Source organism: Canis aureus, chromosome 34 (genome assembly GCF_053574225.1).
Source record: "Canis aureus isolate CA01 chromosome 34, VMU_Caureus_v.1.0, whole genome shotgun sequence".
Taxonomy (NCBI): domain Eukaryota; kingdom Metazoa; phylum Chordata; class Mammalia; order Carnivora; family Canidae; genus Canis; species Canis aureus.
In genome coordinates, this window is record NC_135644.1 from 6,647,103 (window position 1) to 6,670,782 (window position 23,680).

General features: G+C 42.8%; 1 protein-coding gene and 1 long non-coding RNA gene across 3 annotated transcripts in view; one reads left to right on the forward strand and one right to left on the reverse strand.

The window, feature by feature from the left end:
- The window catches only part of UBE2E3 (ubiquitin conjugating enzyme E2 E3), an 86,522-nt gene extending 82,233 nt beyond the window's left edge, over positions 1-4,289 (reverse strand). Inside the window, exons 1-3 of one of the 2 annotated variants that reach the window (XM_077883470.1) lie at positions 3,844-4,289; positions 2,498-2,716; positions 568-618 (exon numbers count right to left, since the gene is read on the reverse strand). In XM_077883470.1, coding sequence (XP_077739596.1) covers positions 568-618; positions 2,498-2,691 — 245 coding nt within the window. In that variant the 5' untranslated portion in view covers positions 2,692-2,716; positions 3,844-4,289. Of the gene's footprint in view, positions 1-567; positions 619-2,497; positions 2,717-3,217; positions 3,238-3,843 lie in introns of those variants that run through there. The other variant, XM_077883471.1, reaches the window with a different exon arrangement.
- Positions 3,930-7,661, forward strand: LOC144304881 (uncharacterized). The gene is made up of 2 exons (XR_013371869.1): positions 3,930-4,184; positions 5,653-7,661. It is a non-coding gene; the product is annotated as an uncharacterized LOC144304881 (long non-coding RNA).
- The last annotated feature ends 16,019 nt before the right edge of the window (positions 7,662-23,680 follow it).

Sequence of the window (23,680 nt, forward strand, 5' to 3'; positions counted from 1 at the left end):
ACATTTGATTAACAAGTAAGTAATTCCACCAATGCATTCTCTAGAAAACAACTAAAAGCATTAGCTTAGCACATAAAATTTGTCCTTAAGGCACATTACTGAATAAATCAAACAGAAACTATACTCTTGTTTACTGCATTTACATTCTGTAACACCACATTCAGCGATTTCTAAATTTGGAAGGTCAGTTCAGATTGCACACGAGCAGTAACTTTAAAGCTTAGCAAAATTTTAGAAGTTTCTGCAATATACTTCTGAATAAGCACCCTACAGAGATGTTACAACGGAACAAAAATCAGCACCACTCACACCCATGTCAGTAAGAAGCCCAGAAATCGGTCTGTTCCTAAATCTAAGAGGTACGATACACGCTGAAGAGTATTTCCCCCCCCAAACCGGTTTAATTCACCTCGGATAATTTTTATTTGCTCCACTTGCAAGAACTGAAGAGAAGCAAACAGTAGCTGCTTTTCTGCAGCACACGTACCCAGAGCCGATACGTTAACCTCCTGATATTTTTCCACATTTCAAAAAAAAAAAATCAGAACAACAAAATGTGTGTCTTACCTGCAGTTAGGAGGAGGATCAAGAGTTATTTCGGCTAGCTCCTTCTGAATTCTGTTAGTGAAATGAGAACAGACAAAAAGGATTTGAGGTAGTCTACAGAATAACCGGGGAATCACACTGCCCTCTACCACCATGCAGTTAAATGCAAGGCTGGCTTTGCCTTCAGTAATGCTAACATGGCTGCTTCCTCTTTGTTCTCAGAGGCATAACCCAAATCCCTTAACAGAAACTTTGCAGCTTTTTTTCTCACTCGCTACTGTAAATAAGTATGACATGCACACCTGATTTGAGAAGTAGTCCTCCACTAGTACTCAATAAAGGATAGAAGATCTATTTTAAAACACTTTTTACCAAAGAAATTCTCTTTTCAAGCTTATATGCAAATGAGACAAGAAGGGAGGAGGGAAAGCACTAGAATTTTTGACAATGACTTCAAGTCACTTTTATAGAGGTAAGCGTCAGCAAGCTATCACACGAGTACGTTAACAGTTTTGACGATATCTGGGGCCAAAAAAAGTTTAAAATTCACAAACATCTTTACCAGTGAAAAACTTCTAAAGGACTCTGACATTCTTACTTAACCAATTCTGTTTTCCTTGACCTTAATTTCAGTACAGGACTAAGACTGAGTAAAGTGGGGAGGAAAGAAATACCAGGATATATAGCCTTGAGATGGGGGCGGGGGGGTCGGGGGGAGAGCAGGGGAAGCAGTTCTCTCATTTTATTCAAATTTAAAATGCTTTCAAAACTTAAGATGTGTTTAACACGTTCCTCAACAAGATCACAGCAAATTGAGGGGGACTCTAAATTATTTAAGAGACTGCTGTTATTTAATAAAACATTCTCAAGTTATTAATACGGGATTACTGATAGAGGTGAAAGTCCACAGAAAAATAAGAGTACTTCGAAATCACTACAGAACGCAGTATTTGAACAGTTTTTATATTTTCTTCTCCCTTTAGTTGTGATCACTAGAAACCAACAAAATGTCAATATGAGCTAACGCTATAGACATATCTGACGTAGAATTAATAGAATTCATGGATATTCCCCTAGTGCCACCAATGGAGTCCCCTCGACAGAATCCTTTTTTTTTTTTTCTCTCTCTCTCTCTCTTTTTTGCCATCAAAGATAATATAAATCAACAGGAAACAAACGGCCTTTCGTATATACCCAACAAAACAGGTTTCTTCTCCTGTGGGGTATTAACACGTCAAGCAGATCCACAAGTTTCAGAGGGAAGGGCCACAAACACAACGAAAGTTTTCGACAGCCAGGTGCCATCCAAAATGGTAAATGGCTCCTCTGCAGTTTTATGCACGCTCACGAGAATAGAGAGGCATAACCAACCGTTAACTACAGAAGAGCAGTTACCTGGGATGCGTGACTTAAAGTCCTTATCTGCAAAACTGAAAGCAAACGGGGAGCCCAAATTTTAAATCTGCTCTCCAGTATAGTCCAGGCCTTGAACTGACAAATTTCCTAGCAAACACACTCCCCTTTCTAATCATCAGGCTTCATGGAGAGGCGCTGCTGATCCTCCAGAAGTGTCAATTTCAATGAAGAAGAAGAGGAGTATGACTCATAAAAAGGAACATCCTCAATGTACCAGCTAATTTGGGCGCACCAAATTTCCCTTGCCAGCTCCTCAAACAATCTGTCAGAACGGGAGTCCAAGCTCTCTCTACTCAAGGACACTCTCCCTGAAGTTAACCAAAGTACAGAGTTAAGTTCCCTTAGAAGTACAGTTCTAGGGAGGTGCCTTACGTCCCACCTAAAGAATGACAAGCTATTCAAGTGCAAATAGAAGTGATCACCAAGTAAATATCTCCGAACCCTGGCTAGTGATGTAAAAAAAAAAAAATACCAACAGTGAGTTGTCTGGAAGACAACCGGAATCATGTGCTTTCGTCCTTTTTTGACACGTTACCTTTTAGCACTAGTGGATAACTTAGCAGTGGTTTTGCTAGAGAGTTTGGTGTTTTTCTTCTGCTGGGTGGCAGAAGGTTTTCTTTCCTCTTGCTCTTCGGGCTCTGGGGCGGCGGGGTCCCGCTGGTCTGCATCTGAACTCCCACTGCTGGTGCTGGGGCTCTCATCATCGGACCTTTGCCTATCACTGGACATCTTGGTGAACTTATTTCTTAGAAAACTTTTAAAGAGAGGGGGGGAGAAAAAAAGAGAGAGAAAGGAAATATTAAGCCTGAGGGATCAACCAACAACAGCACGTTCTCCTCCCAAGGTTCCCCTACATTCGCATTTTAATGAGAAACACTTGCCAGTGCTCACACTGATCTCATCATCACCCAGCAAGGTTACACGGGGAGGTGGTGTGTCTCACCACGTTCAAGCCTTGGCCGAACTCAAGTTCGGAGAAAAAAAAAAAAAAGAAAAGAAAGAAAAAGAAAAACAAACAAACAAACAAAACACCCCACTCACATTTTTTTCTTTTTTTTTTTTTTTGTCCTTCCCCCGCCCCCCCCCCCATCCCTTGGACAATCTATCAATTGTGTAGTTTCTCAGAAGGCATGAGACAGATTTGCCAGGGAACTTAGGCGACGAGCATTGAGGACACCTTGTGCATAACAGAGCTGGGGCTGAAAAATGTGCAAAAAAAAAGAAAAAAGAGAGAGAGGAGAGAGGAGTCACTAACGTCTCAATATTTAGGCGCTGACAAGGGTCCAGGCAGACCGTGCAATCCCCCTGCTGCAGCAGGAGAGCGGACCCCGCCGATGGCCCCCGCGCGCATTCGGGGTGGCGGTTCCCGCTCGGTGCACGCCGGCCCTCGCGGCGCGGACGGGGGGCGGGGGGGGGGCGGCCGGTGCCCCGGGCGGGCTCCCCCCGAGCTCCCCGAGCTCCCCCGAGCGGCCCCGCGGGCGCAGCGGGCGCCCGGCTGCACCGCCCGCCGAGCTCCCCGCGCCGCCCCGGCCCCCCGCTCCGCGCTCGCATCGCGGACCGACATTTTGTCCAGAAATAACCAAAAAAAAAAAAAAAAAAAAGAAAAAAAAGGGGAAAGAGGAGGCAAACACAAACAAACAAAAGCCGCAAGAAGTGCAGCACCTCCCCGCGCCGGCGAGCCGCGGCCGCCCCGCAGCCCCGCGGCCTTTGTGGGGAGGGCGCCCGGGGGCCGCCGAGGATGCGCCCCCGCCCCGCCCCGCCCGCGCCCCCGCCCGCGCCCCCGCCCGCGCCCGCGCCCCCGCCCGCCGCCCGCGAACAAAGCTGCCGCCCCCGCCCCGCCCCCGCCCGCGCCCCCCGCCGCCCCCGGCCCCGCCGCCTCACCTCGGCCGCCCGCCCGGCCCGCTCGCGCGCCGCTACGCTGTGGGGGAGGGAGAGCGAAAAAAACCCTTCCTTGAGGAAATGGAGGCAGCCGCGGGGGGGGCGGGAGGGGGGGGAGGGAAAAAAGAAGCCGCGGAGGCTCCGGCCGGGGAGCGTGGAACATCGAGAGTCGGCGGGGGCCGTGCAGTACCGCGCTCCGGCCGGAGGGTGGCGCCGCCCGGCCCGCGCGGGGAAGGCCGGGGAGGGCCGCGGAGGCCGGGGAGGGCCGCGGAGGCGGACAGGCGCAGGAGGAGGAGGGGGAGGACGAGGAGGATGCCGAGGCGATGGGAAATAAATAATAAATAGTGGGAAATAAATAAATAAATAATAAATAGAGCGTGCGGGCGAGGGCTGCGGGCGCGGGCTGCGGGCTGCGGGGGAGGGCGCGCTCCCGGGGACGCGGGCACCCCGCGCGCTGTGGCCTCCCGCCGCCGCCGCCCGGCTCGGCTCCTCCCGGCCGCGCAGTCAGCAAGTTCCGCGGCGGCCGCGGGGAGGGGGAGGGGGAGGGGAGGGGAGGGGCGGGGAGGGGGAGGGGGAGGGGCGGGCGCGGCGGCGGCGGCGGCGGAGGGCGGAGGGCGGAGGGGCGCGCGCTCCCGGGGCCGCCGGGCACGAGCGCCTCTCGCCCGCGCGCCCGCCCGCCCCCCGCGCCCCGCGCCCCGCGCCCGCCCGCGCCCCCGAGCCGGGAGCTCCGCGGAGGACGCGCGGGGGACGCGGCGATGCGGGGGCGCACGCGGGCCCCGGACAAAGAGCGCGGGCGGGGACCCTGCCGCCCTCGGCCGGGGAGGGCGGGGGCGCGGGGACGGCTTCCGGCCTGAGCCCGCCTCCCGAGCGAGGCTGCCCATTGGGCTACCCGCCCCCGCGCGCACCGCGCACCCCGCAGCCCGCACCCCCGCCCGCCGCGCCTCCGTGCACGCCCCGGGGGGGAGGGCGCGCCCCGAGGAGCCCCCGCCCTGGGAGGCCGCGAGCCTGCGGGGGTCGTGGAGCGGGCCCGGGAGGGCGGAGGCGGGGACGCGCTGCTCCTGGCCCGCCCCGGAGCCCCAAGGCCAACACGAGGTCGAGGGCATCGAAGGAGGAGGAAGGAAGGGTTGGCAGCCCAGGGCCCCGCGCTCTGCCTGGCTCTGGCCCTCCGCGCGCCCAGGGGGCAGCCAGCCCTTCGGAGGCTTTCACAACTTAAAAAATAACCCCAATCGGGGCGGGGAGGGGGGGTGTTAAACGTCCTGCCCCAGCCTGAGCTCGCGGGGCTCTCCGAGGCCGCCTCCCCCGCCGGCCTGGCCCCATGTGCACGCCGGGCAACCGTCCTGGAGCGGAGCGGAGCGGGGAGCGCTGGGCCACGCCGGGTCGGAGCGTGCGCGCAGGGGCAGCCTCGGAGGGGCGTCCTCCGGGCCGGTCTTGTCCCCTTCCAGCACCTTCTCTGCTCTGGGGTCCGAAGTACCAGAACTTCCTGTGGGCCGCCCAGATGTCCTCCAGCTCCTGGGAACGTGCTCCAGGGATGCAGCCCCGCGGGAAGCTGCGGATCTCTGTCCCGCCGGGGCCGGGGCCAGGGGCAGGGCCAGGGGTGCTGGAGCCTGTGCAGCTCCCGGAGGCGGCGGGACCAGCAGCCATAACAGAGCAACCGGACTCAAAGCAAGAAAGAGAAGAAATCTGCGGGGGGGGCGGGAGGGGGGAACCGAATGCACCAACATATTTTACTTACTTTCTCCAACAAGTAGGAAAGTTTGGGCTAAGGGTTGCGTACAGCTGCGAGGAGTAAGTCACATTTCTGTAATTTTCCAGATGCAGAGGCACGCGGTGCACCCTGCTGCTCGGTGCTGCACACACAGTCCACCTTTGGGACGGTGCGAGGGCCAAGCCAGCTCGCTGTCCAGGAGGGGAACAGATCCTTGGGGTTCGCCAGGTTGGTGAGGAGGAAGGATCCTCGAGTCAGCACAACCGCCAGGTCTCAAGAGATGGGGAAGAGGGAGCCTGCTCTGTGTGTTGACAAGCGTTTTGATTTGTGGGGATCAAAGGCTGCATGTGGACAGAACTTGGTAAAAATATACACAGAAGGGCCCCCCCACCCCACCCCACCACCACCACCACCCCACCACCCCCAACTTTTACACCGATGCTGCGGCTCAAGGGCTCAAGCCAGCCCATTTGGAGTTTGGACTTTCCTGTTTGGAATGCGGAGCTTTGAAAGAAAAGCTGTGTATGGAAGTGGGCTCTTTTAGAAAATAGATTATCACAGAAATAGCCTGAAGGTCCAAAGGCCAGTTGCTGATAGGATTCGGGTGGGGCCAGGAGATTGGGAAATACAGATACTTAGTTGTGTCTCGGTCGCATCTACACTGGGCTGAAAAGCAAGGGAACTGGATTCTGATTTCGTCCTATCAGGTTTACGTGACCTCAGGCAAGTTACTTGTGCGAACCTAAATTTCCTCCTGTGTGAAAGGAGCTTGTAGCCAGCGGAGGTTCCAGGCGCCCTCCTGCTCAACAATTACGGGATTCTTCCAAGAGTTTGAAGTCATGTGGTTCCACTCAACGGAATGTGGCACGTGGGGACTACCAGATGCTGGGAAGTTGGAATAAAGCGTGGGTGCTGGTCCTGTCCAGCTCAGGAGGACTGAGGAACTGAGGGGGACAGGTAGAAGCGTGGGCTGTGGGAGAAGAGCTGCATTCAAGGAGTGAACAGAATGAGTAGAGTGTTTTAATGACCAGTCCACCGGTAGTGGCATTATTAATTCGGCTTGGGGACATAAATCATGGGTGTAAAAGAACAGTGAGCTAGGCCTGGAGGAATGAATAGGTGATAATATAGATGATGTTCTTGGCAAAGTAGCTGGCACATAATAGTTGCTCAATAGCCAGTACTTAGGGGATGACCAAAGCCACCATAAAGAGAATGAACGGCTCCTTAAGGTTAGGGAGAGAGGTGACCTGCCCCCAAAATCTTGGGTACTCAACTGCCTTCATTCACCTGACTAAAGGTATCCTTCGGGTGATCCTTTCCAGCGCACAGATCTCCAAGGTCAGATCACATCACCATCTCAACCAGGGGCAACTTGTAAATTCTGAACGGTTCCTCACTCAGAGTTCTTTCCCACAGGACACCCTTTTTTGCTAATTACTCTCTTTCTTGTTTTTGCCACGTCTACCCTTGAAATTAGGGATCATGTTTCATAGGCTCTCCGGAAGGAATATAAATTTGACCTAATGCAAATTATTCCGTAAAGTATATAATAAAAGTTTTCCCAGATGACCCTCAAAAGAGTACCACAAAGCGGACACCGGCTACCGCGGCAGGTTGTCTGTCCCCTCTCAGTCCCCTGTTTTTTTCTTGTTGGCCTGGGGCCTTGCCAGCTTCTCACTCACAACCCCAAGAGAGGCAGGGGTGAGAAGATCCTCTATCCAATGGCAACAGATGGTGCCATAATTATTACCTTCTCTCCTCTTTTTCCCCCCAGATTTTGTGACCAAGAGGGACCTATCGTTGTAAGGGCAGAGAAGGCAGGCCCCCGAAATCTGTAGCTGGGGAAACGCTCTCTCCTGAACCTTCCAATGAGTCTTAGCGTTACACATGTACTTAAGCATATGCGTGTATAACCAAGAATTTTACAGGAATAGATCTTTTCAGTTGCCTAAGACGTTTCTGAATTGAGGAGTTAGATAAGCTTTGGTGAGGCCGCCGATCGTTTCTAATCGCCCACCATAGCAACATACCTCCCAACATAGGACACCCTGTGCATGTCCTATGGATGGGTGGATGGATGGATGCAGAATAAATTTGCTTGTTGATCTCTGAATGCTTTGGTTTCTTTCCTCTCACTAGCTTTTCATTTTACCCCTTTCCTTCTCTCAGGTTCTCTCCGATGCTACCCAGTTGCTTGTATCCTTTTGCCCTCTGGCTATGATATTTTTTTCTTCCTACCCATAAACATGGATGGGTTTCCCAGAAAGTCATTCCTTGGCCCAGGCTGAACTTAGGAAGCCACGTTTTTGCCCTTGTCAGTCTCCGTGTCCCTGGACCCCCAGAACCCAATGCACGGCTTGACACCTGTGTGCTCGTCCACCACGTCCTGGATGGAGAGCCCGCTGTGTGCCCACCCTAGGTTAGGCCCTGGAAATGGACAGGTGCCTAAGCCTCAGTTTGACTTCAAGTACGTCAGGACCCAAAACTCAGTGATCATTTCCTGCTTTTCTCTTTTGTGATAACTCCGAAGGAGGGTAAATGCCAAAAAGGCTCATGTCTTTATCTATAAAGAGCTCATACACATGAAAATAAAACGGAAGCATCTTGAATAGAGCAAGAGCATGATCAGAAAAATTTTCAAAGAACTTCATTTGCTTGACTGTATTAAAAAAAAAAACAAAAACCTGAAACCTTGCTAGTTATCAAAAAAGGAAAATTAAAACTCATCAACAACAAAAACAATGTTTAGTGATGATAATCATTGCTGGCAAATTGATTAAAAAAGTTTCCCTTTGTCCACGTCCAGTGGCAGTCAAAGTTAGTAACTTTTACAAAGCAATTTGGAAGTCTGGGTCAAGAACTTTAAATGAGTTCACATCCTTTAACCAACTTTCTCCATTTCAAGAAATGCATCTTAAGGAAACATTCTAAATGTGGGGGAAAAAAAATCGAAAAATCAGAAATGTCCAATTCTAGGAAAATTATTACTCAAATGGATTCATACAACACAATGAAATCTGCAGGTATTAAAATCTATGAGGAGTATGCAAAATACAAGAACGGATTATGATAAAATGCTAACGAGGGCAGGAGTTGTCTATTTTGTGAAGTCGGAACCTGACTCGATGCCTAGTAAGGGATCTGGGACAAAGTAAGTGCTCAATAGATATCTGTCAAGGAACTATGCACCACATCCTCACAACTAGCAAAACTATCTGAAAGGAGCACACTCTAGAGGTTAACTATGCTTATATTTCTTTTTTTTTTAAGATTTATTTATTTATTTATGATAGAGAGAGAGAGGCAGAGACACAGGAGGAGGGAGAAGCAGGCTCTATGCCGGGAGCCCCACGCAGGACTCGATCCCGGGGCTCCAGGATCACGCCCTGGGCCAAACAAAGGCAGGCACCAAACCGCTGAGCCACCCAGGGATCCCCTAAGCTTATATTTCAAAGCAACTATGAGGGGCACCTGGGTGGCTCTGTTGCTTGTCTGCCTTTGGCTCAGGTCATGATCCTAGGGTCCTGGGATTGAGCCCTGCTTTGGGCTCCTTGCTCCGCGGAGAGCCTGCTTCTCCTTCTCCTTCTCCTTCTGCCCCTCACACCCACCCCGCTCGTGCTGTTTCTCTCTCTGTCAAATAAATAGATAAAACCTTTAAAATAAAAGAAAGCAACTATGAATGACCTTTTTCAATCTATATTCAGTATTTTGCTAAGCATTTTTAAATAGGCAGGTACTCCTTTCATAATAATAAAAAAAAAAAGATGTGAATAATTGCAGAGGCATGCATTTGGTAAAAAATTCTGTTTGAACCGTTTTTTTATTTAAAAAAAAGTTTATAAGCTGTTTTGTTTAAATTTTTATTTATAAATTCAAAGAAATGAAAATTCAAGCAGACTGTTGGAATTTGTCAAAATTTTCAGGTTTTTTTTTTTTTTAAGGCAAGACCATTTTTTTAAATCCTTAGAAAGCCATTTGAGGGAACTCTACATTAAATAAACACTGGCTCAAGGATAGATAGATCACTAGACTGAAGAAGGAAATAAGAATTCGATGAATATATAATAAGTGAGACTTCACCTAAAACACAGAAAAATGAAGACTTATTTAACTAATGATATTGAGATAACTAGTTACCCATATGGAAAAAGGATCACTTGGAATCCATGCCTTGTCTCATACATCAACATAAATTACAGATGAATTCAAGAGTTGTTTTTAAAAAGTCACTCCCTAGGGATCCCTGGGTGGCGCAGCGGTTTGGCGCCTGCCTTTGGCCCAGGGCGCGATCCTGGAGACCCGGGATCGAATCCCACGTCGGGCTCCCTGCATGGAGCCTGCTTCTCCCTCTGCCTGTGTCTCTGCCTCTCTCTCTCTCTCTCTCTCTCTGTGACTATCATAAATAAATTTAAAAAAATAATAAAAATAAAAAATAAAAAAAATAAAAAGTCACTCCCTAGAAAAATTAGAATAACTCACATACTTAACGTAGCGAGAGGGGAGTTACGATATGCTGTAAACCAACAGGCAAAAAGAAAATCACAGAAGAAAGCAAGAATTTGAGCAGGTACAAAAATTGCATCCTCAATATGCTTCCTGCCGTACATACACATACATGCCGCGATTTGTAGCAACAAAATAGACAAAAGTTTGTACTATGGAGAAGGTTTAATGTAATCACATATAATTCTGTACAGGCTTATAAAAATGACCAAATCAGCATAGACAGTTAAAGAACATGTCAGAAATTCAAAGTTATTCAACGGTATGTTGCCTTAAGAGAACCAAAAGCAAACCCAAAAAACCCACTAAGTAATGTATATGAAAGTGAGGTACTACGTTCTTGTCCACAAAATTTGCAAAACTAGAGATTCTGTGATGCCAAATACCTGTGAGAATATTATGAGAAGAGCACTTTCCTATATTGCTGGTGGCATTGTAAATTGATACAACCTCTTTTTGGAAAGCAATTTGGCAATGTATTTCAAGAGTCATAAAAACGTTCATACCCTTTAACCTAGTAATTCTACTTCTGGGAATCTATCCTAAGGAAATAATCCAAAATATTAAAAAATGCCATATGCCTGACAATGTTTATCCCAGTGTAATTTATACTATATAAAAATGGAAACCACTCAAACTGTCCAACATAAGGCTATGCTTTAGTAAATTATGGTCCATTCACTCAATGAAATATACATGAATATAAAATAGCGAGTATTATAACTATCATTTTGGCCTTCATTGCCATCTCACGGTAATCCCTCTCTATGAGATCAGCTCACGTCCTGCTTAGTTAATAAGACTAACAAAAGACGTCGTGCATCAACTTTTTAACTGATGTTTTTACTTAACATTATGTCACTTAAATTTTTCTGATATGCTTTACAGTACCTCAACTGTAAAACCAGGTTAAGTGTATGCTTTATGCTTCAGAAAACAAAATGCACGATATGATTGGAAAATGTATAAAAGAGATTTGGAAGAAACAGGAAAACAGTCATTTAGGATAAGGGCCTGTTTACTTGTGATTCTGGCTGCCTTTTCTATATCACAGAAGTGGTTATCAACTTGGAAGAGATTTATTAAGAAACGATGTGCTTCGATGTGGGGCTGCAGAGAAAGTGGTTTAATTTGACAGAATGAGCAAGTTTACATTTTAGTTGAATGTCCTTATACTAAAGACATAAAACAATATATTTCAAATGGGGATATTAGCTAACTATGTTGAGAGTTATACTTCAGTTTTTTTCCGGTTCGAATTCTGGAAGTTTGTGATAGTTTGTAAGAGATCTCGAAGGTAAGCCTAGTAAAATGTTAGAGTCCATAGTTTAACCTCTCTGGAGTATAATGTCCCAAAAATAGCTCAGATAAAATAGACATCACAAAGTGAGATGAGTGGGTAAAAAAAGTGGTAAATAATTTTCAGTAAGAATATATACTCATTGTGTGGTGGACTCGGAGACACTAAATGACTTCCCTCCCTAAAGTCTTAAAGGTAGCTCTTGACAGAATTGGAAACAGAACGTTAGAATTTTATCCCCGTTCTACTATTATACCATCATATCCACCAGGGCATATAGTCCCATTCCCCAAACCACCAGCTCTTGTAGAGATACCAAAATGATGTCATCAGAAAGTTCTTTTCAGTGTAACAGTCTTTTCTCACCCTTGGGAGCATGAGAATGATCTTCTCTGATACACTGATATAAATTTGGTAATACTATTTTAATCACTCCTAATACCCTATAGTAAAATACTGAATCGCAGTTTCCAAATAAATACTTGTGTGATTATTTCTTTAATATTTTTCTCTCCCTACTAGAGTGAGGCAGGAACCATATCTGATTTTTATGTTCAATACAGAGCCTCGCATATAATACTTAGTAAATGACTCCTGAATGAACGAATGGATGGATGGCCAAGTTCCCTTCACACTCAATGTCAATTGAAGGAAATGTTATAGAATAACAACAACCACCACAAGAAACAATCTTTTTACACTGCCTGGTATTCTTATGGACCTAATTTTTATGAAAAGTAGTATAGGCCAACGATATAGGAGTCCAAAAGTATTTAGATAAATTAAAGGACGGTAGGATCATACATGCAGATAAATCAAGGGTGTTTTGCATGTGACCCCAATCTCTGAAATACATGTCAGGGGAACAATGACCACATTTTTCTCACCAAACTTCTAATAGAACCTTAGTCAGAGAATGAATACTGGCTTATATTCCTTTCTGAAAATACAGTAGGGCAGCAAATTTTTTCCCCTGTTTATACAACGTCTATATGGTCTACATGGAAGAGATCAAGTTATGTGCTCTCTAAAGCTAAATGTTAGCAACGAAGATTAAAATCAATTGACCTCAATCTCAGACCCATTGGCAGAGATATTTAAAAGGACTGATGGAAAAATAAAACTGTTAAGTATTTGGTTCAACTTTCTCTAGCTCTTAAGCAGAACATCATGGTCATTGATCCAGAAACCTGGCATCTTGGGGTTTTAGTTCTGACTACATTGCTTCAACCCTTCTGGATGCCAGTTTCCTCATCAGCAAAACGAGAGAGTCCAGAGATTCTTTCCAATTCTGGAATCTGTATGATTTATGCTATCGTATAAGTAAGTGCTGTTGAACAAACTGAATTAACTAACATGCCTGGTAGTGCTTTTAAAAACACTAACAGTGCTTCATGTCAAGACTTACGCCAGCAATGATTTAAAGCCATATGTATCCACACGAGTTGATTAACTGCTAAAGTGCAATTTGGCTTTTAAAAATGTGAATGTCTTTCTTAAATAAAGGCTACCGTAACCAGCAACCCTGCTCCACGTCCACCCCCACCACACCCCCAGTTATTTTGGCTGTATGAATGTATATGCATCCAAACCAGCTATTAATTTAAGTGGGGGAAAATATATACCAGAAATTCTAGTTGTTTGAAGTTTTATAAAGAAAATAATCAATGTTATTTTTAATAAGGCTGTTTATACCAGGTGAGATGGCCACTTCTTGGTCACATTAATTCTAAACTTAATTTTTTTCTTGCCCCTAGAAAAAAAAAAAAAAAAAGTCCATAACTTACCTAGGGCCATTTTTGCCACACAACGCAAAAGCCCTCACAAAATTGAAGTTGGGAAGTAGAATTATTTGCATAGCTGAAACTTTATTTACTCATTTAACAAATGTAACAAATGCCTTTTGAAGGACAAAGCACAATGCTAGAAGATACGTATCAAACAAGACATGATACTGTCTCTGCCGTAAAGTTTATAATCTAGCAGGATGGTTTAAGGGGCGGGGGTGGGGGGGGTGAGGGGGGGAGTGTGTTTCAAAGTCCAAAAACAGGAGTCTCCTGCCCAAAAAACAATGGCAGAAGTTCATTCACCTACTCTTCAGGTAATAAACAATGCCTTAGAATTGTGCTTTCACTGCCTTCAAATACATTAGAGGAGAAGCCAGAGGACGTAAAAGAGGGATTTATATGCACACTCAACAAACATTCTGTACCTATTTGATGAATAAGAAAACTGTATTTTTGAACGTGGGTAGGATGTCCTTCAACGTGCACACGTACACATGCATGAAGCAGTTGCTGAACAAGTAGGCACTGCTTGAGTAGATGGAAAATAAGTTCTATCTTAGGATAATTACACGGCTAAAAAAACAGCAGTTGAATTATTTTTTGCACTGTAGCAAGTTATTCTTATTTGCTTATTTATTTTTTTAGGAGAACAGAGTTCAGAGTTCAACCATCCAGCTAAGGTACTTAAGACACCAGTCTCTTTCACTCCCTGTCATCACGACTGTATCCACAGTGCCTAGCACTCTTGGGGAGCTCAATAAAAATTCACTGAACAATAAACACTTCTGTAATATTTACTGTCTTTTACCCTGTATTTTACATACACTGATTCATTTAATAGTCTCAATAGCCTCAACGAGGCAGGTATTATGATTATATATTAATGTTACAGGTGAGGAAACTGAGGCATGGGGAGATGAAAGTAACTTGCCCAAGGTCATCTGACTATAAATGATGGACCCTGGCCAGGAGACCCATGCTCTTGACTACTGTGCTATGCTATTTCTAAATAACCAAGTGGCATTCCAAGTGCTGAGATGGGAGGGAGGAGAGGAGGAACCAATAGCATCATTGGCCCCACAGTGAGAAGGGTAAGAATTGGCACCTCTGGGCCAGGCTGGAGATGTTGATAGCCAGCAAAGATGGAGAAGTGCTATGATTTTAGGCAACCCGTGGGGGTGGCTTTTGGACAATCTTTGCATTGTGGGGTTGACAGAGACTGCCCAATGAGAAAGAGACATGTACGAAGCTCCTGCAAAAATCAGAAATTATTTGCGGTCCTTCCGGGCATTTTTTTCTCCTGCCAGTCTTCCCCTAGTTCACCTTCCTTCATGTCATTCTCCTCCTTTGTCCCCCTCTTTCCCCCTCCTATCCCTTTTAGCCTGCTATAATGTTGACCTACATTTTAAATTATTGTATTTACTAAATCAAATGTATATATCATCCCACTCCCTCTCTGCACTTCCATGGAAAGAAAAGAACTGAGGTTATTTCAAAATTGGTCCTTATTAGTGTGGTAAATGCAGGTCAATGATTCTTAATAGAAGAAAAGTCTCCCAAAGTGGACTAATTCTTAAAGAGTAAGAGATTGCGAAAATAAATCCTGGCACTCCATCAATTCAATATTAGAAGGGATTGCCAAATCTTAAATACAAAGCATTTCATGTTGAAATTGAACATTTTCTATTAAATTAAAAAAATATATTTCCAAATTTAGATGTAGGAACATTTTAACATTAATTAGACTCTTCACTTTAGGAGAGTGTCCGTTCGCTTGTGCCTAACAGCAAAGGGATTGTTTATAGAACACTGAAGTTTCTCCGTTTCTGAAAAAAACACTAAAACATTAATAAATTATATTTGTGCATTTAACTCTATGCATGTATAAAAATAATAGTGAGTCATTAACGGGAGTTGTCTAGAGAAAATTCTCACTATCAGCAGGCAATTTGTGCCTAGTCTGGTACAAATTAATGATTTAATCTGAACGTACTTAGTCTAATTGGCAAAACAGTGCAAATATACATGCATATATAGAGAGCATGTGCACACAGTCAATTTGCCACAAGAGCAAGCACTTGCTTGTTAAAGACTACACATAAGGATCAACACTGCAAATTTCACAACTCCATAACTCTATAAACCACATTACTTAGGTGCTGCAAATACAGAATAAGTAAAAACCAGTGTCAGGGACCAAGGGCAGGAGCACAGGCAAGGGTTCTGTATGCCTAAGCTAAGTAGCTACGGTGTTTTAGTGCGGTGTGTGTGATGTAAAATCCAAACAAAAGAGATCCCATTTTAAAGAGATTGATTTGGGGTGAGGGAAGGTGATGTGATATTCATCTCTGTATAGCTTCTTAAAACTGATTTACTGCAGTGGCTTGTGGAAGTAACAGATGTTTATTTGAATGAATATTCATTCGCTGACATCAAATCCCAGTAGATGACACTTTCCTCTTAAGAGGTCATATTTTCCTCTTACGGAGTGTTTGCTATTGCGGTTGCCAATTGTCTATTTAGAAGACATAACACTAAGGAGCTGTGTAAAGTGGAGTATTGATGTATAATGATGTAGAGTCTGAACCAAAGGTAAATATGCTAATTAGAAACAGTGATAACACCAGATATAAACATCATAGGGACTTACCTTATCCTTCTCGACAGCATCAGGATAGCTTCTAATCAACCAATCATGAATTTTTTTTAAATTACCTCATTAGTACACTGCTTGAGTTGTAAAAACATTTATTTAGGAAAGAACATTGCTATGAAGTGAGGTGACTTTAAATCACCATAGAAACCAAATAAAGAACTTCATTGTGAAGAAGCTTTAAAAAAAAATCATAAAATTCTGTATCAATGGAAATTATTATTATTTGGGGCCTAGCCGCATCTCTACCACTTGCTTGCTATGCAAAATCTTGCTTTCCCCTATGTGTGTTTTTAGGGAAAACAACAATATCAGAAGCGACAGATAGCTTATTACAATCGTTTGTTTCAAAAATTCAGGAATTGGGGCCAGTTTATCGTACCTAAAGTTACTTTGGCCCTGCAAAAGATTATTTTGGCAGAAGTTTTATTAGTGTGTCAAATTGTCTTTTAAGGAAATTGGCCATGATTTCTGCCCAAGATGATAAGTTATAAATTTTAAATCTTATTACTATACACTCCCACTCCCCTCCCCTAAGACAAGTAGTACCATTGAATTTCCTGGGGCTATAATCCAAACACGATTTGTTACAGAATTCCAGAAACGAATAAGATAATTTTAGGAGAAGAGTTACAATGAGATAATGATCTGGTTATATTTCTTGGTCCATGACCTGCCTACAGTATTTAGCAACATAACTAAATCTCAATTATCTATGGTGTTGGGAACAGATGTAATATATATGTCAAAATCTGTAACCAATTCAGAAGTATCACTATTAAGCCATTAGAATCAGCCTTCTTTCGCACACTCAAAGATGTGTTTTCTATTATCTAACCCTTTTATTAGTGGTTCTCAACTTAGGCTGCACATTAGAATCATCTTGTGATGGTTGGGGAGCTGTTAAAAATCCTGATGCACAGGCCATACTCCCGATTACTTAAATCACAAGCTCCAGGGGTGAGACCCAGACATTAGCAGTTTTTTAAAGTTCCCCCATGTGATTTCAATGTACGGTCAAGGTGGAGAACTCCTTAGTGTTAAGGATGCTGAGAACTGGTGAGGTGGAGAGACAACAAGAAAGCCTACCTGCTAAATTAGAGAGTAAATGTCAGTGATGGTTCAAATTGCTGCACCCCAATGATACATAGAAAGAGACTATTAGGCATTTTTTTCATATTTCTTCCAAAATCATAATTTCAGGTCTTTTTATTATATGAGAGGGTAAATTTCTAGAGTTTAGCAGTGTTCACCTATTTATTAAGATTGAAATACACCACTGACATAAGTTTCCCCTACATTTCAATATATAATAATTATTCCTAATTCGTGGAGTTCTTTTTCAAAGAAGTGGTTTTGAAAAGATACTTAGCAAGAATATTCTATCAATTAAAAAACTTGACAATATACCTACTGTTGTGTCATGATGTAGAAGGAATATTTTCCAAATGGTACTTGGAGGTAGCAGGGACGTCCTTGGGAAGTAGATTTTAGCCATGTTCAGCGAAGGGAAAAAACAATAAATCCGTATTTTGAGATGTTACTCCTTGAAGTTTGCTCATTTTCATAAACTATGTTTTCCTGTGTTATCTTAAAAGCATTATCCTATAAGAATGATGAATCACAGTAGAGACAGAAAAATCTCCCCAACTTTAATGTAATTTCAGTAAGTTGGGAGCAGTGATTTATTTGCCTAGAAACAATCAATATAATGAATATCGAAGGCAGTGTAGTACAGTGATTGGATTCAAATAAACCAGGCTTCAAAACCCAGCTCTGCCCTCCTGGCCATGTTTCCTGGAACATACCATTTACCTAGTCCCGGACTCACTTTTTTCAGCTATAAAAGGGGCGTATTTATATCTTCTGTGCAAGGCTGTTAGTTGCGAGAGATTAAATGGAGAAATATTGACAGAGCCCTAAGCACAGTACCTTGAACATAAGCCTTGAGTAAACAGTAGTTATTTTTTAATTATTGAAGCAGGTTTTTTTGAAGGCCTATTTTCCCCCTGAGTAATAAATGCTGTTTTTCTTAACTGCCCACCACATACTTGACATTCTGAAGGTTACAGGAAATCTTTGCATATTCTTAAATTTAGGTGCAGAGCGGCAAGCAGAATGAGAGCTGCTGCATGGGTTACGGCTATGAGCGTGGGGTGCGCGTAACTCACCACACTCATTCACAGATTGAAGTACTGTGTCTGTGACCAAACAGGAAACGTGCAATACACGTCTCTGCAAAGCTGCAATCATCTCCCATCATGAGCTATCTCAGTTACTACTAAAAAGTGGGCATCAAGAATGTTAAATCCTTACATTATAAGATAAATATCTATAGATAGATATCTATCTATAGATCTATATTGCATTTCACTGATTCCAACGTGCATGTTTTAACATCTCTGAAATTAAAATGTACCATTCAGTCAATGGTGTCTTAAATCCTTCCCAGTCAGGCAGCACTTCTGACATAGTTGGCACTTCCTGTGACTGCGCGAGCTTGGCTGTAGCTCTTCGTGCATCATGACAATGATGCAGAATAAATACCCAAGGCCAAGTAAGTTTAAGAAAATTCTTTTTTTTTTTCTTAAGATTTATTTATTTATTTATGATAGACATAGAGAGAGAAAGAGAGGCAGAGACACAGGAGGAGGGAGAAGCAGGCTCCATGCCTGGAGCCCGACGTGGGACTCGATCCCAGGACTCCAGGATTGCGCCCTGGGCCAAAGGCAGGCGCTAAACTGCTGAGCCACCCAGGGATTCCCGAGAATTCCTTAAATAATTATAAAATAAAAATTCTTAAAATAAATAAATAAATAAAAATAAAAATTCTAAGTGATTAAAAAATTATGTCATAGTTTAACTGGCAGTGCTTTTCCTTCCTTAATGGCACGTAAAATAATGCTTCTTAGAATCTAAACTTTGGGTATAATATTTTGTGTAATAATTTGCAATGGTTTTTACAAAGCAATTTGCCAAATGTGCTTCCAAAACCTTTACAACACGTACATATCTAGCAATTTCAATGCTTATAATTCATCCTAAGGAAATAATCAAAAAAAAAAATAATAATTCATCCTAAGGAAATAATCAAAATTAAACCACATTCATTCTTCTCTCTCAGTTGCTGTTTGTTAATGTGGTAGACAAAATAATGCACCCAACCCCTGCAAAAAAAAAAAAAAATAAAAAAAAAATAAACGGTTCATACTCTAATCTTTGGAAACTATGAATATGTAAGGTCACATGGCAGGCAAAGGAAAATTAAGGCTGCAGATGAATTAAGGGAGCTAATCAGTGGATCTTAAAGTAGGGAGATTATCCTGGATTATCTAGGTGGGCCCAACGTAATCACAGGGATCATTAAAAGTGAAAGAGCAAGGCAGCAGAAAAGGGTCTGACACGGAAATGCCAAGAAAGAAGAGCTTGTAGTAACATGATGTGGTGCTATGAGACTGTCCACTATTTAGGAACTTTGAGGATGAAGAGCTACAAACCAAGGAATGCCGGAGACCCAGGAAGTGGGGCAAAAGTAAAGGTGAGGGGATGCTTTCTCCCCTAGAGCCTCTAGAGGACGTTGACGCCCAGTGAGACCCAGGTCAGACTTCTAACCTACAGAACAGCGAGGTCATGAATGTTTGTTGTAAGCCACTAAGTTTGTGGCGATTTATTACATCAGCAATAAGTAACTAATAGCACTGATAAGGTAGAAAAATTTCTATGATTGATTATCTGCATTAGGTAAATAGTTACTAGATTTGTAAATTTAATAGGTCAAGTTCCAAAAATGTTAGGGCCAATAGCCAGTGTTTAATTTTGCTGCCTTATTCTAAACTTAGTGCTTAGAATTATAACATCAGCATATTATAACGTAGCTTTAAAAAGGAATAAGATAAAACATATAGGAGCAAATATTTAAATAAATTTAACTTAGGAAAAACATTATTTTCCTCACTTCATCCAAGCACCAATAAAAGTATTCCCATATCAGCACTATCTATGATTAAACACTGGGGAAACTCCTTATTAGTTGCATTTTCTTGATTTTGGGTGAGAATTTTAGTGTCCTCTAAAAAAATGGAGACTGGAATAACAACAAACAGCAAAATCCTAATCTTGAGAGCTCCACCCTCATGACCTAATCGCCTCTTAAAAGCCCTACTTTCTAGTAACATCACGCTACGGTTCAGGATTTCAACATATGATTTATAAAATATGCATGAGAATAACCCAATTAAAAAATGGAGAAAGGATGTCTTAAAAGGCCAACAGGTACATGAAAAGATGCTCAACATTACTGGTCATCAAGGAAATGCAAATCAAAACCACAATGAGCTATCAGCTCATACCTGTTAGAATGGCTATTACCGGGATGCCTGGGTGGCTCAGCAGTTGAGCATCTGCCTTCAGCCCAGGCCGTGATCCCGGAGGTCCCAGGATCGAGTCCCGCATGGGGCTCCCAATGGGGAGCCTGCTTCTCCCTCTGCCTGTGTCTCTGCCTCCCTCTCTGTCTTTCATAAATAAATAAATAAAATCTTAAAAAAAAAAAAAAAAAAAAAAAGAATGGCTATTACCAAAGGACAAAAGTGTTGCGAAGTTGTGGAGACCAGGGAAACTTTGTACGCGTTGGTAAGAATGTAAGTTAGTGCAGCCATTATGGAAAACAATATGGGAGGTCCTCAAAAAATTAAAACCAATGTGCCAAACAGTCCAGCAAACCCACTTCAGGGTATATATCCAAAAGAAATGAAATCTGGGTCTCAAAGAGAATAAAATGGTAAAGTTAAACATAAATTAAAATTGTCTGCCACACCTTCAGCTCTCTCACAACCTTTCACAACAACTGAGAAAATTTAACAACATTTTCATATTTAAAATAATGCAATTTCCCAGCAATACCAAGCAACTAGTCCCAGGAACAAATAGGGATCTTGAAAAATCCTAAGATTTTTAGTTCCAATGGCAGAAGGCATGTGTTTGGTTGCTTGACCTTGTCTTTTGGTGTTTTCACAATCCTTTCTTTTTCCTGACCCCTATCTCAAATGGAGTAACTAACAAACAAAAAACCACATGTCTCCTTTTGGTCATAGGAAATCTACAACAATAACTGGAAAATATCAGAATATTGATAATTCTATAGCCCAAAATATCCCATAGATTTTCAGAAAGCTGTCACAGAACAATTTTTACTATTACTGCCACATGTAGTAACGCTCAGCATTAAGAATAATATTTGGGGGCTTCTGGGTGGCACAGTTAAGTTTCTGGCTCTTGGTTTTGGCTTCGGTTGTGATCTCAGCGTCATAAGTTCTAGTCCCGCATTGGTCTCCACACTCAGTGCAGAGTCCGCTTGGGATTATTTCTCCTCTTCCTGCCCCTATTTGTGCTTTCTCTCTCTCTCTCTCTCTCTAAAATAAATAAATCTTTAAAAAATAATAGTATTTCGAGTTGCTACCATTTTTATATTTTTTTAATATTTTATTTAAATTCAATTTGCCAACATATAGTATGATACCCAGTGCTCATCTCATCATGTGCCCTTTTAGAGCCTGATACCCAGTTACCGCACCCCCATCCCCCTCTCCTTCTGCAACCCTTGGTTTGTTTCCCAGAGTTAGGAGTCTCTCATGGTTTGTCTTCTTCTCTAATTTTTCCCCACTCAGTTTCCCTCATTTCCCTTATGGTCTCTTTCTCTATTTCTTGTACTCCATAAATGAGTGAAACTGATAATTGTTTTTCTCCGATTGACTTATATCACTCAGCATAACACTCTCTAGTTCCATCTATGATGAATGGTGGGTATTCACCCTTTCTGATGGCTGAGGAATATCCCATTGTATACATAGACCACATCTTCTTTATCCATTCACCTGTCGAAGGATATCGTGGCTCCTTCCACAGTTTGGCTGTTGTGGACGCTGCTGCTATGAGCACTGGGGTGCAGGTGTCCCATTGTTGCTACTATTTTTAAATTGAGCACGTACAGCGTGCTCCACACTTGGCCTGCATTTTCTCATTTTCTTCTCCCTATAAATGTCCAAGGCTTATCACTGTTTCACAGAGAGACAAACTGAGATGAAAGATTTTAAGCAACTAACTGTGGTCACACAGTAAGTGCTGAAGCCAACATTTGAAACCAGGCAGCCCTCACAACATTCTGTGCTTTTTAAGCATTAAACTTAACGGCTTCTCAGGTCTTACGAACTTACCAAATGGAACTTCTGAAAGCACATTGCATTAGTAACCATTTTTGTGGTTGCTGATACTATAATTTAATGAAAATTCTTTGAAATTATTTTTAAACCTGGTACTAATGTAAAAAAGTAACATTCTCAGATTAAAATTAATCAGATACCTTGAAAATCTACCTCAAAAAGCACTCTCCTTAAATAATTGACAGTTTGATAACCCTACACATTTTCTCTTGGGTCATAATTGAGATCCATGGTTTTAACAATGTCAATCTACTGATAAAACCCAAGTCTTTAACCCTAAGGCCAGCTTCTCTTTTTAGTCCCATTCTCTGTATACATTGCATTGGGACTTTTCTAAGAAGATATTTCATAATCTTCTAAAAAATTAATTTCTAAAAACTATTTTCCACAATAACACTGTTATATGTAAATTCCATCTCTTTGCATTCTAGTTTTCCCCTTTATTTTTTTACCACAATTTGTAATTCAATAATTTGTTTGCTCATACATTTTTCTCCATCACTAGAGTGCTAGTTCCAAGAGGGCAGGGATCAAGCTCATTTTGTCACACAATATTCCCAGAATGTAGAACAGCCTGTGATTTACAGTTGAAACAAACAAAAAATCATTTGGTATAAGAGCAAATAATAACTGTGTCTTCTCCTGTGTTCAGGGACTTGGCAAATATCAAGACCATCTACATTCACATGATCCAAGCCAAAAAAAGTCAACACAGACTTGTCCTTCTTCATTTCCCCTCCAGTGACAATTCAGGGCCTTTGCTTTTTTCCTTGAACAACTGTAATAGCCTCTTTATGGGATTCTTTCCTACTGGTTTTATCTTCAAATGATTTTTCACACTCCTATCGGAATGGTCTTTCCAAAGCAGTATTTGTCAATTTTTGCAACCTATGACTTCTAAAACGTTCTCTCCCTTTACCTTCTGTGCAGTTCCACAGAGATCATATCAAACTTTACTTTCTGCTGTTCCTATTACAAAAATAGAAGATATATTCATATGCTTTTAAAAAGCAAATCCGGGATCCCTGGGTGGCGCAGCGGTTTGGTGCCTGCCTTTGGCCCAGGGCGCGATCCTGGAGACCCAGGATCGAATCCCACGTCAGGCTCCCGGTGCATGGAGCCTGCTTCTCCCTCCTCCTGTGTCTCTGCCTCTCTCTCATCTCTCTCTGTGTGACTATCATAAATTTAAAAATAAATAAATAAATAAATAAAATAAAATAAAATAAAATAAAATAAAATAAAAAAGCAAATCCTCCAGGGCATCTAGGTGGCTCAGTTAAGGCAATTAAGCGACTGACTCTTGATTTGGGCTCATGTCATGATCACAGGGTCGTGAGATCAAGCCCACCCTGGGTATGAAGGCTGCTTAAGATTCTGTCTCTCTCCCTCTGCCCCTCCCACTGACTCGTGTGTGCATGCTTGCACATTTCTCTTCCAAATCCCCAAAGATTTAGGCTTGGCTCTCCATAGCCCCTCACATTTTGAGAACTAATATTGTTATTAGCATAAACTTACTTAAAATCCCTTAATGGTCCTACATCATCTAGCACTGGTTTTTAAATTGATGATTTTAATAACACTGGTAGTTTTGCTTAAGCCGGGTCCCATTTTGTCATGGATTTCAAGACTAAAACTATTTTTACATTTGTATTTCCACTTTCATGATGATCTAAG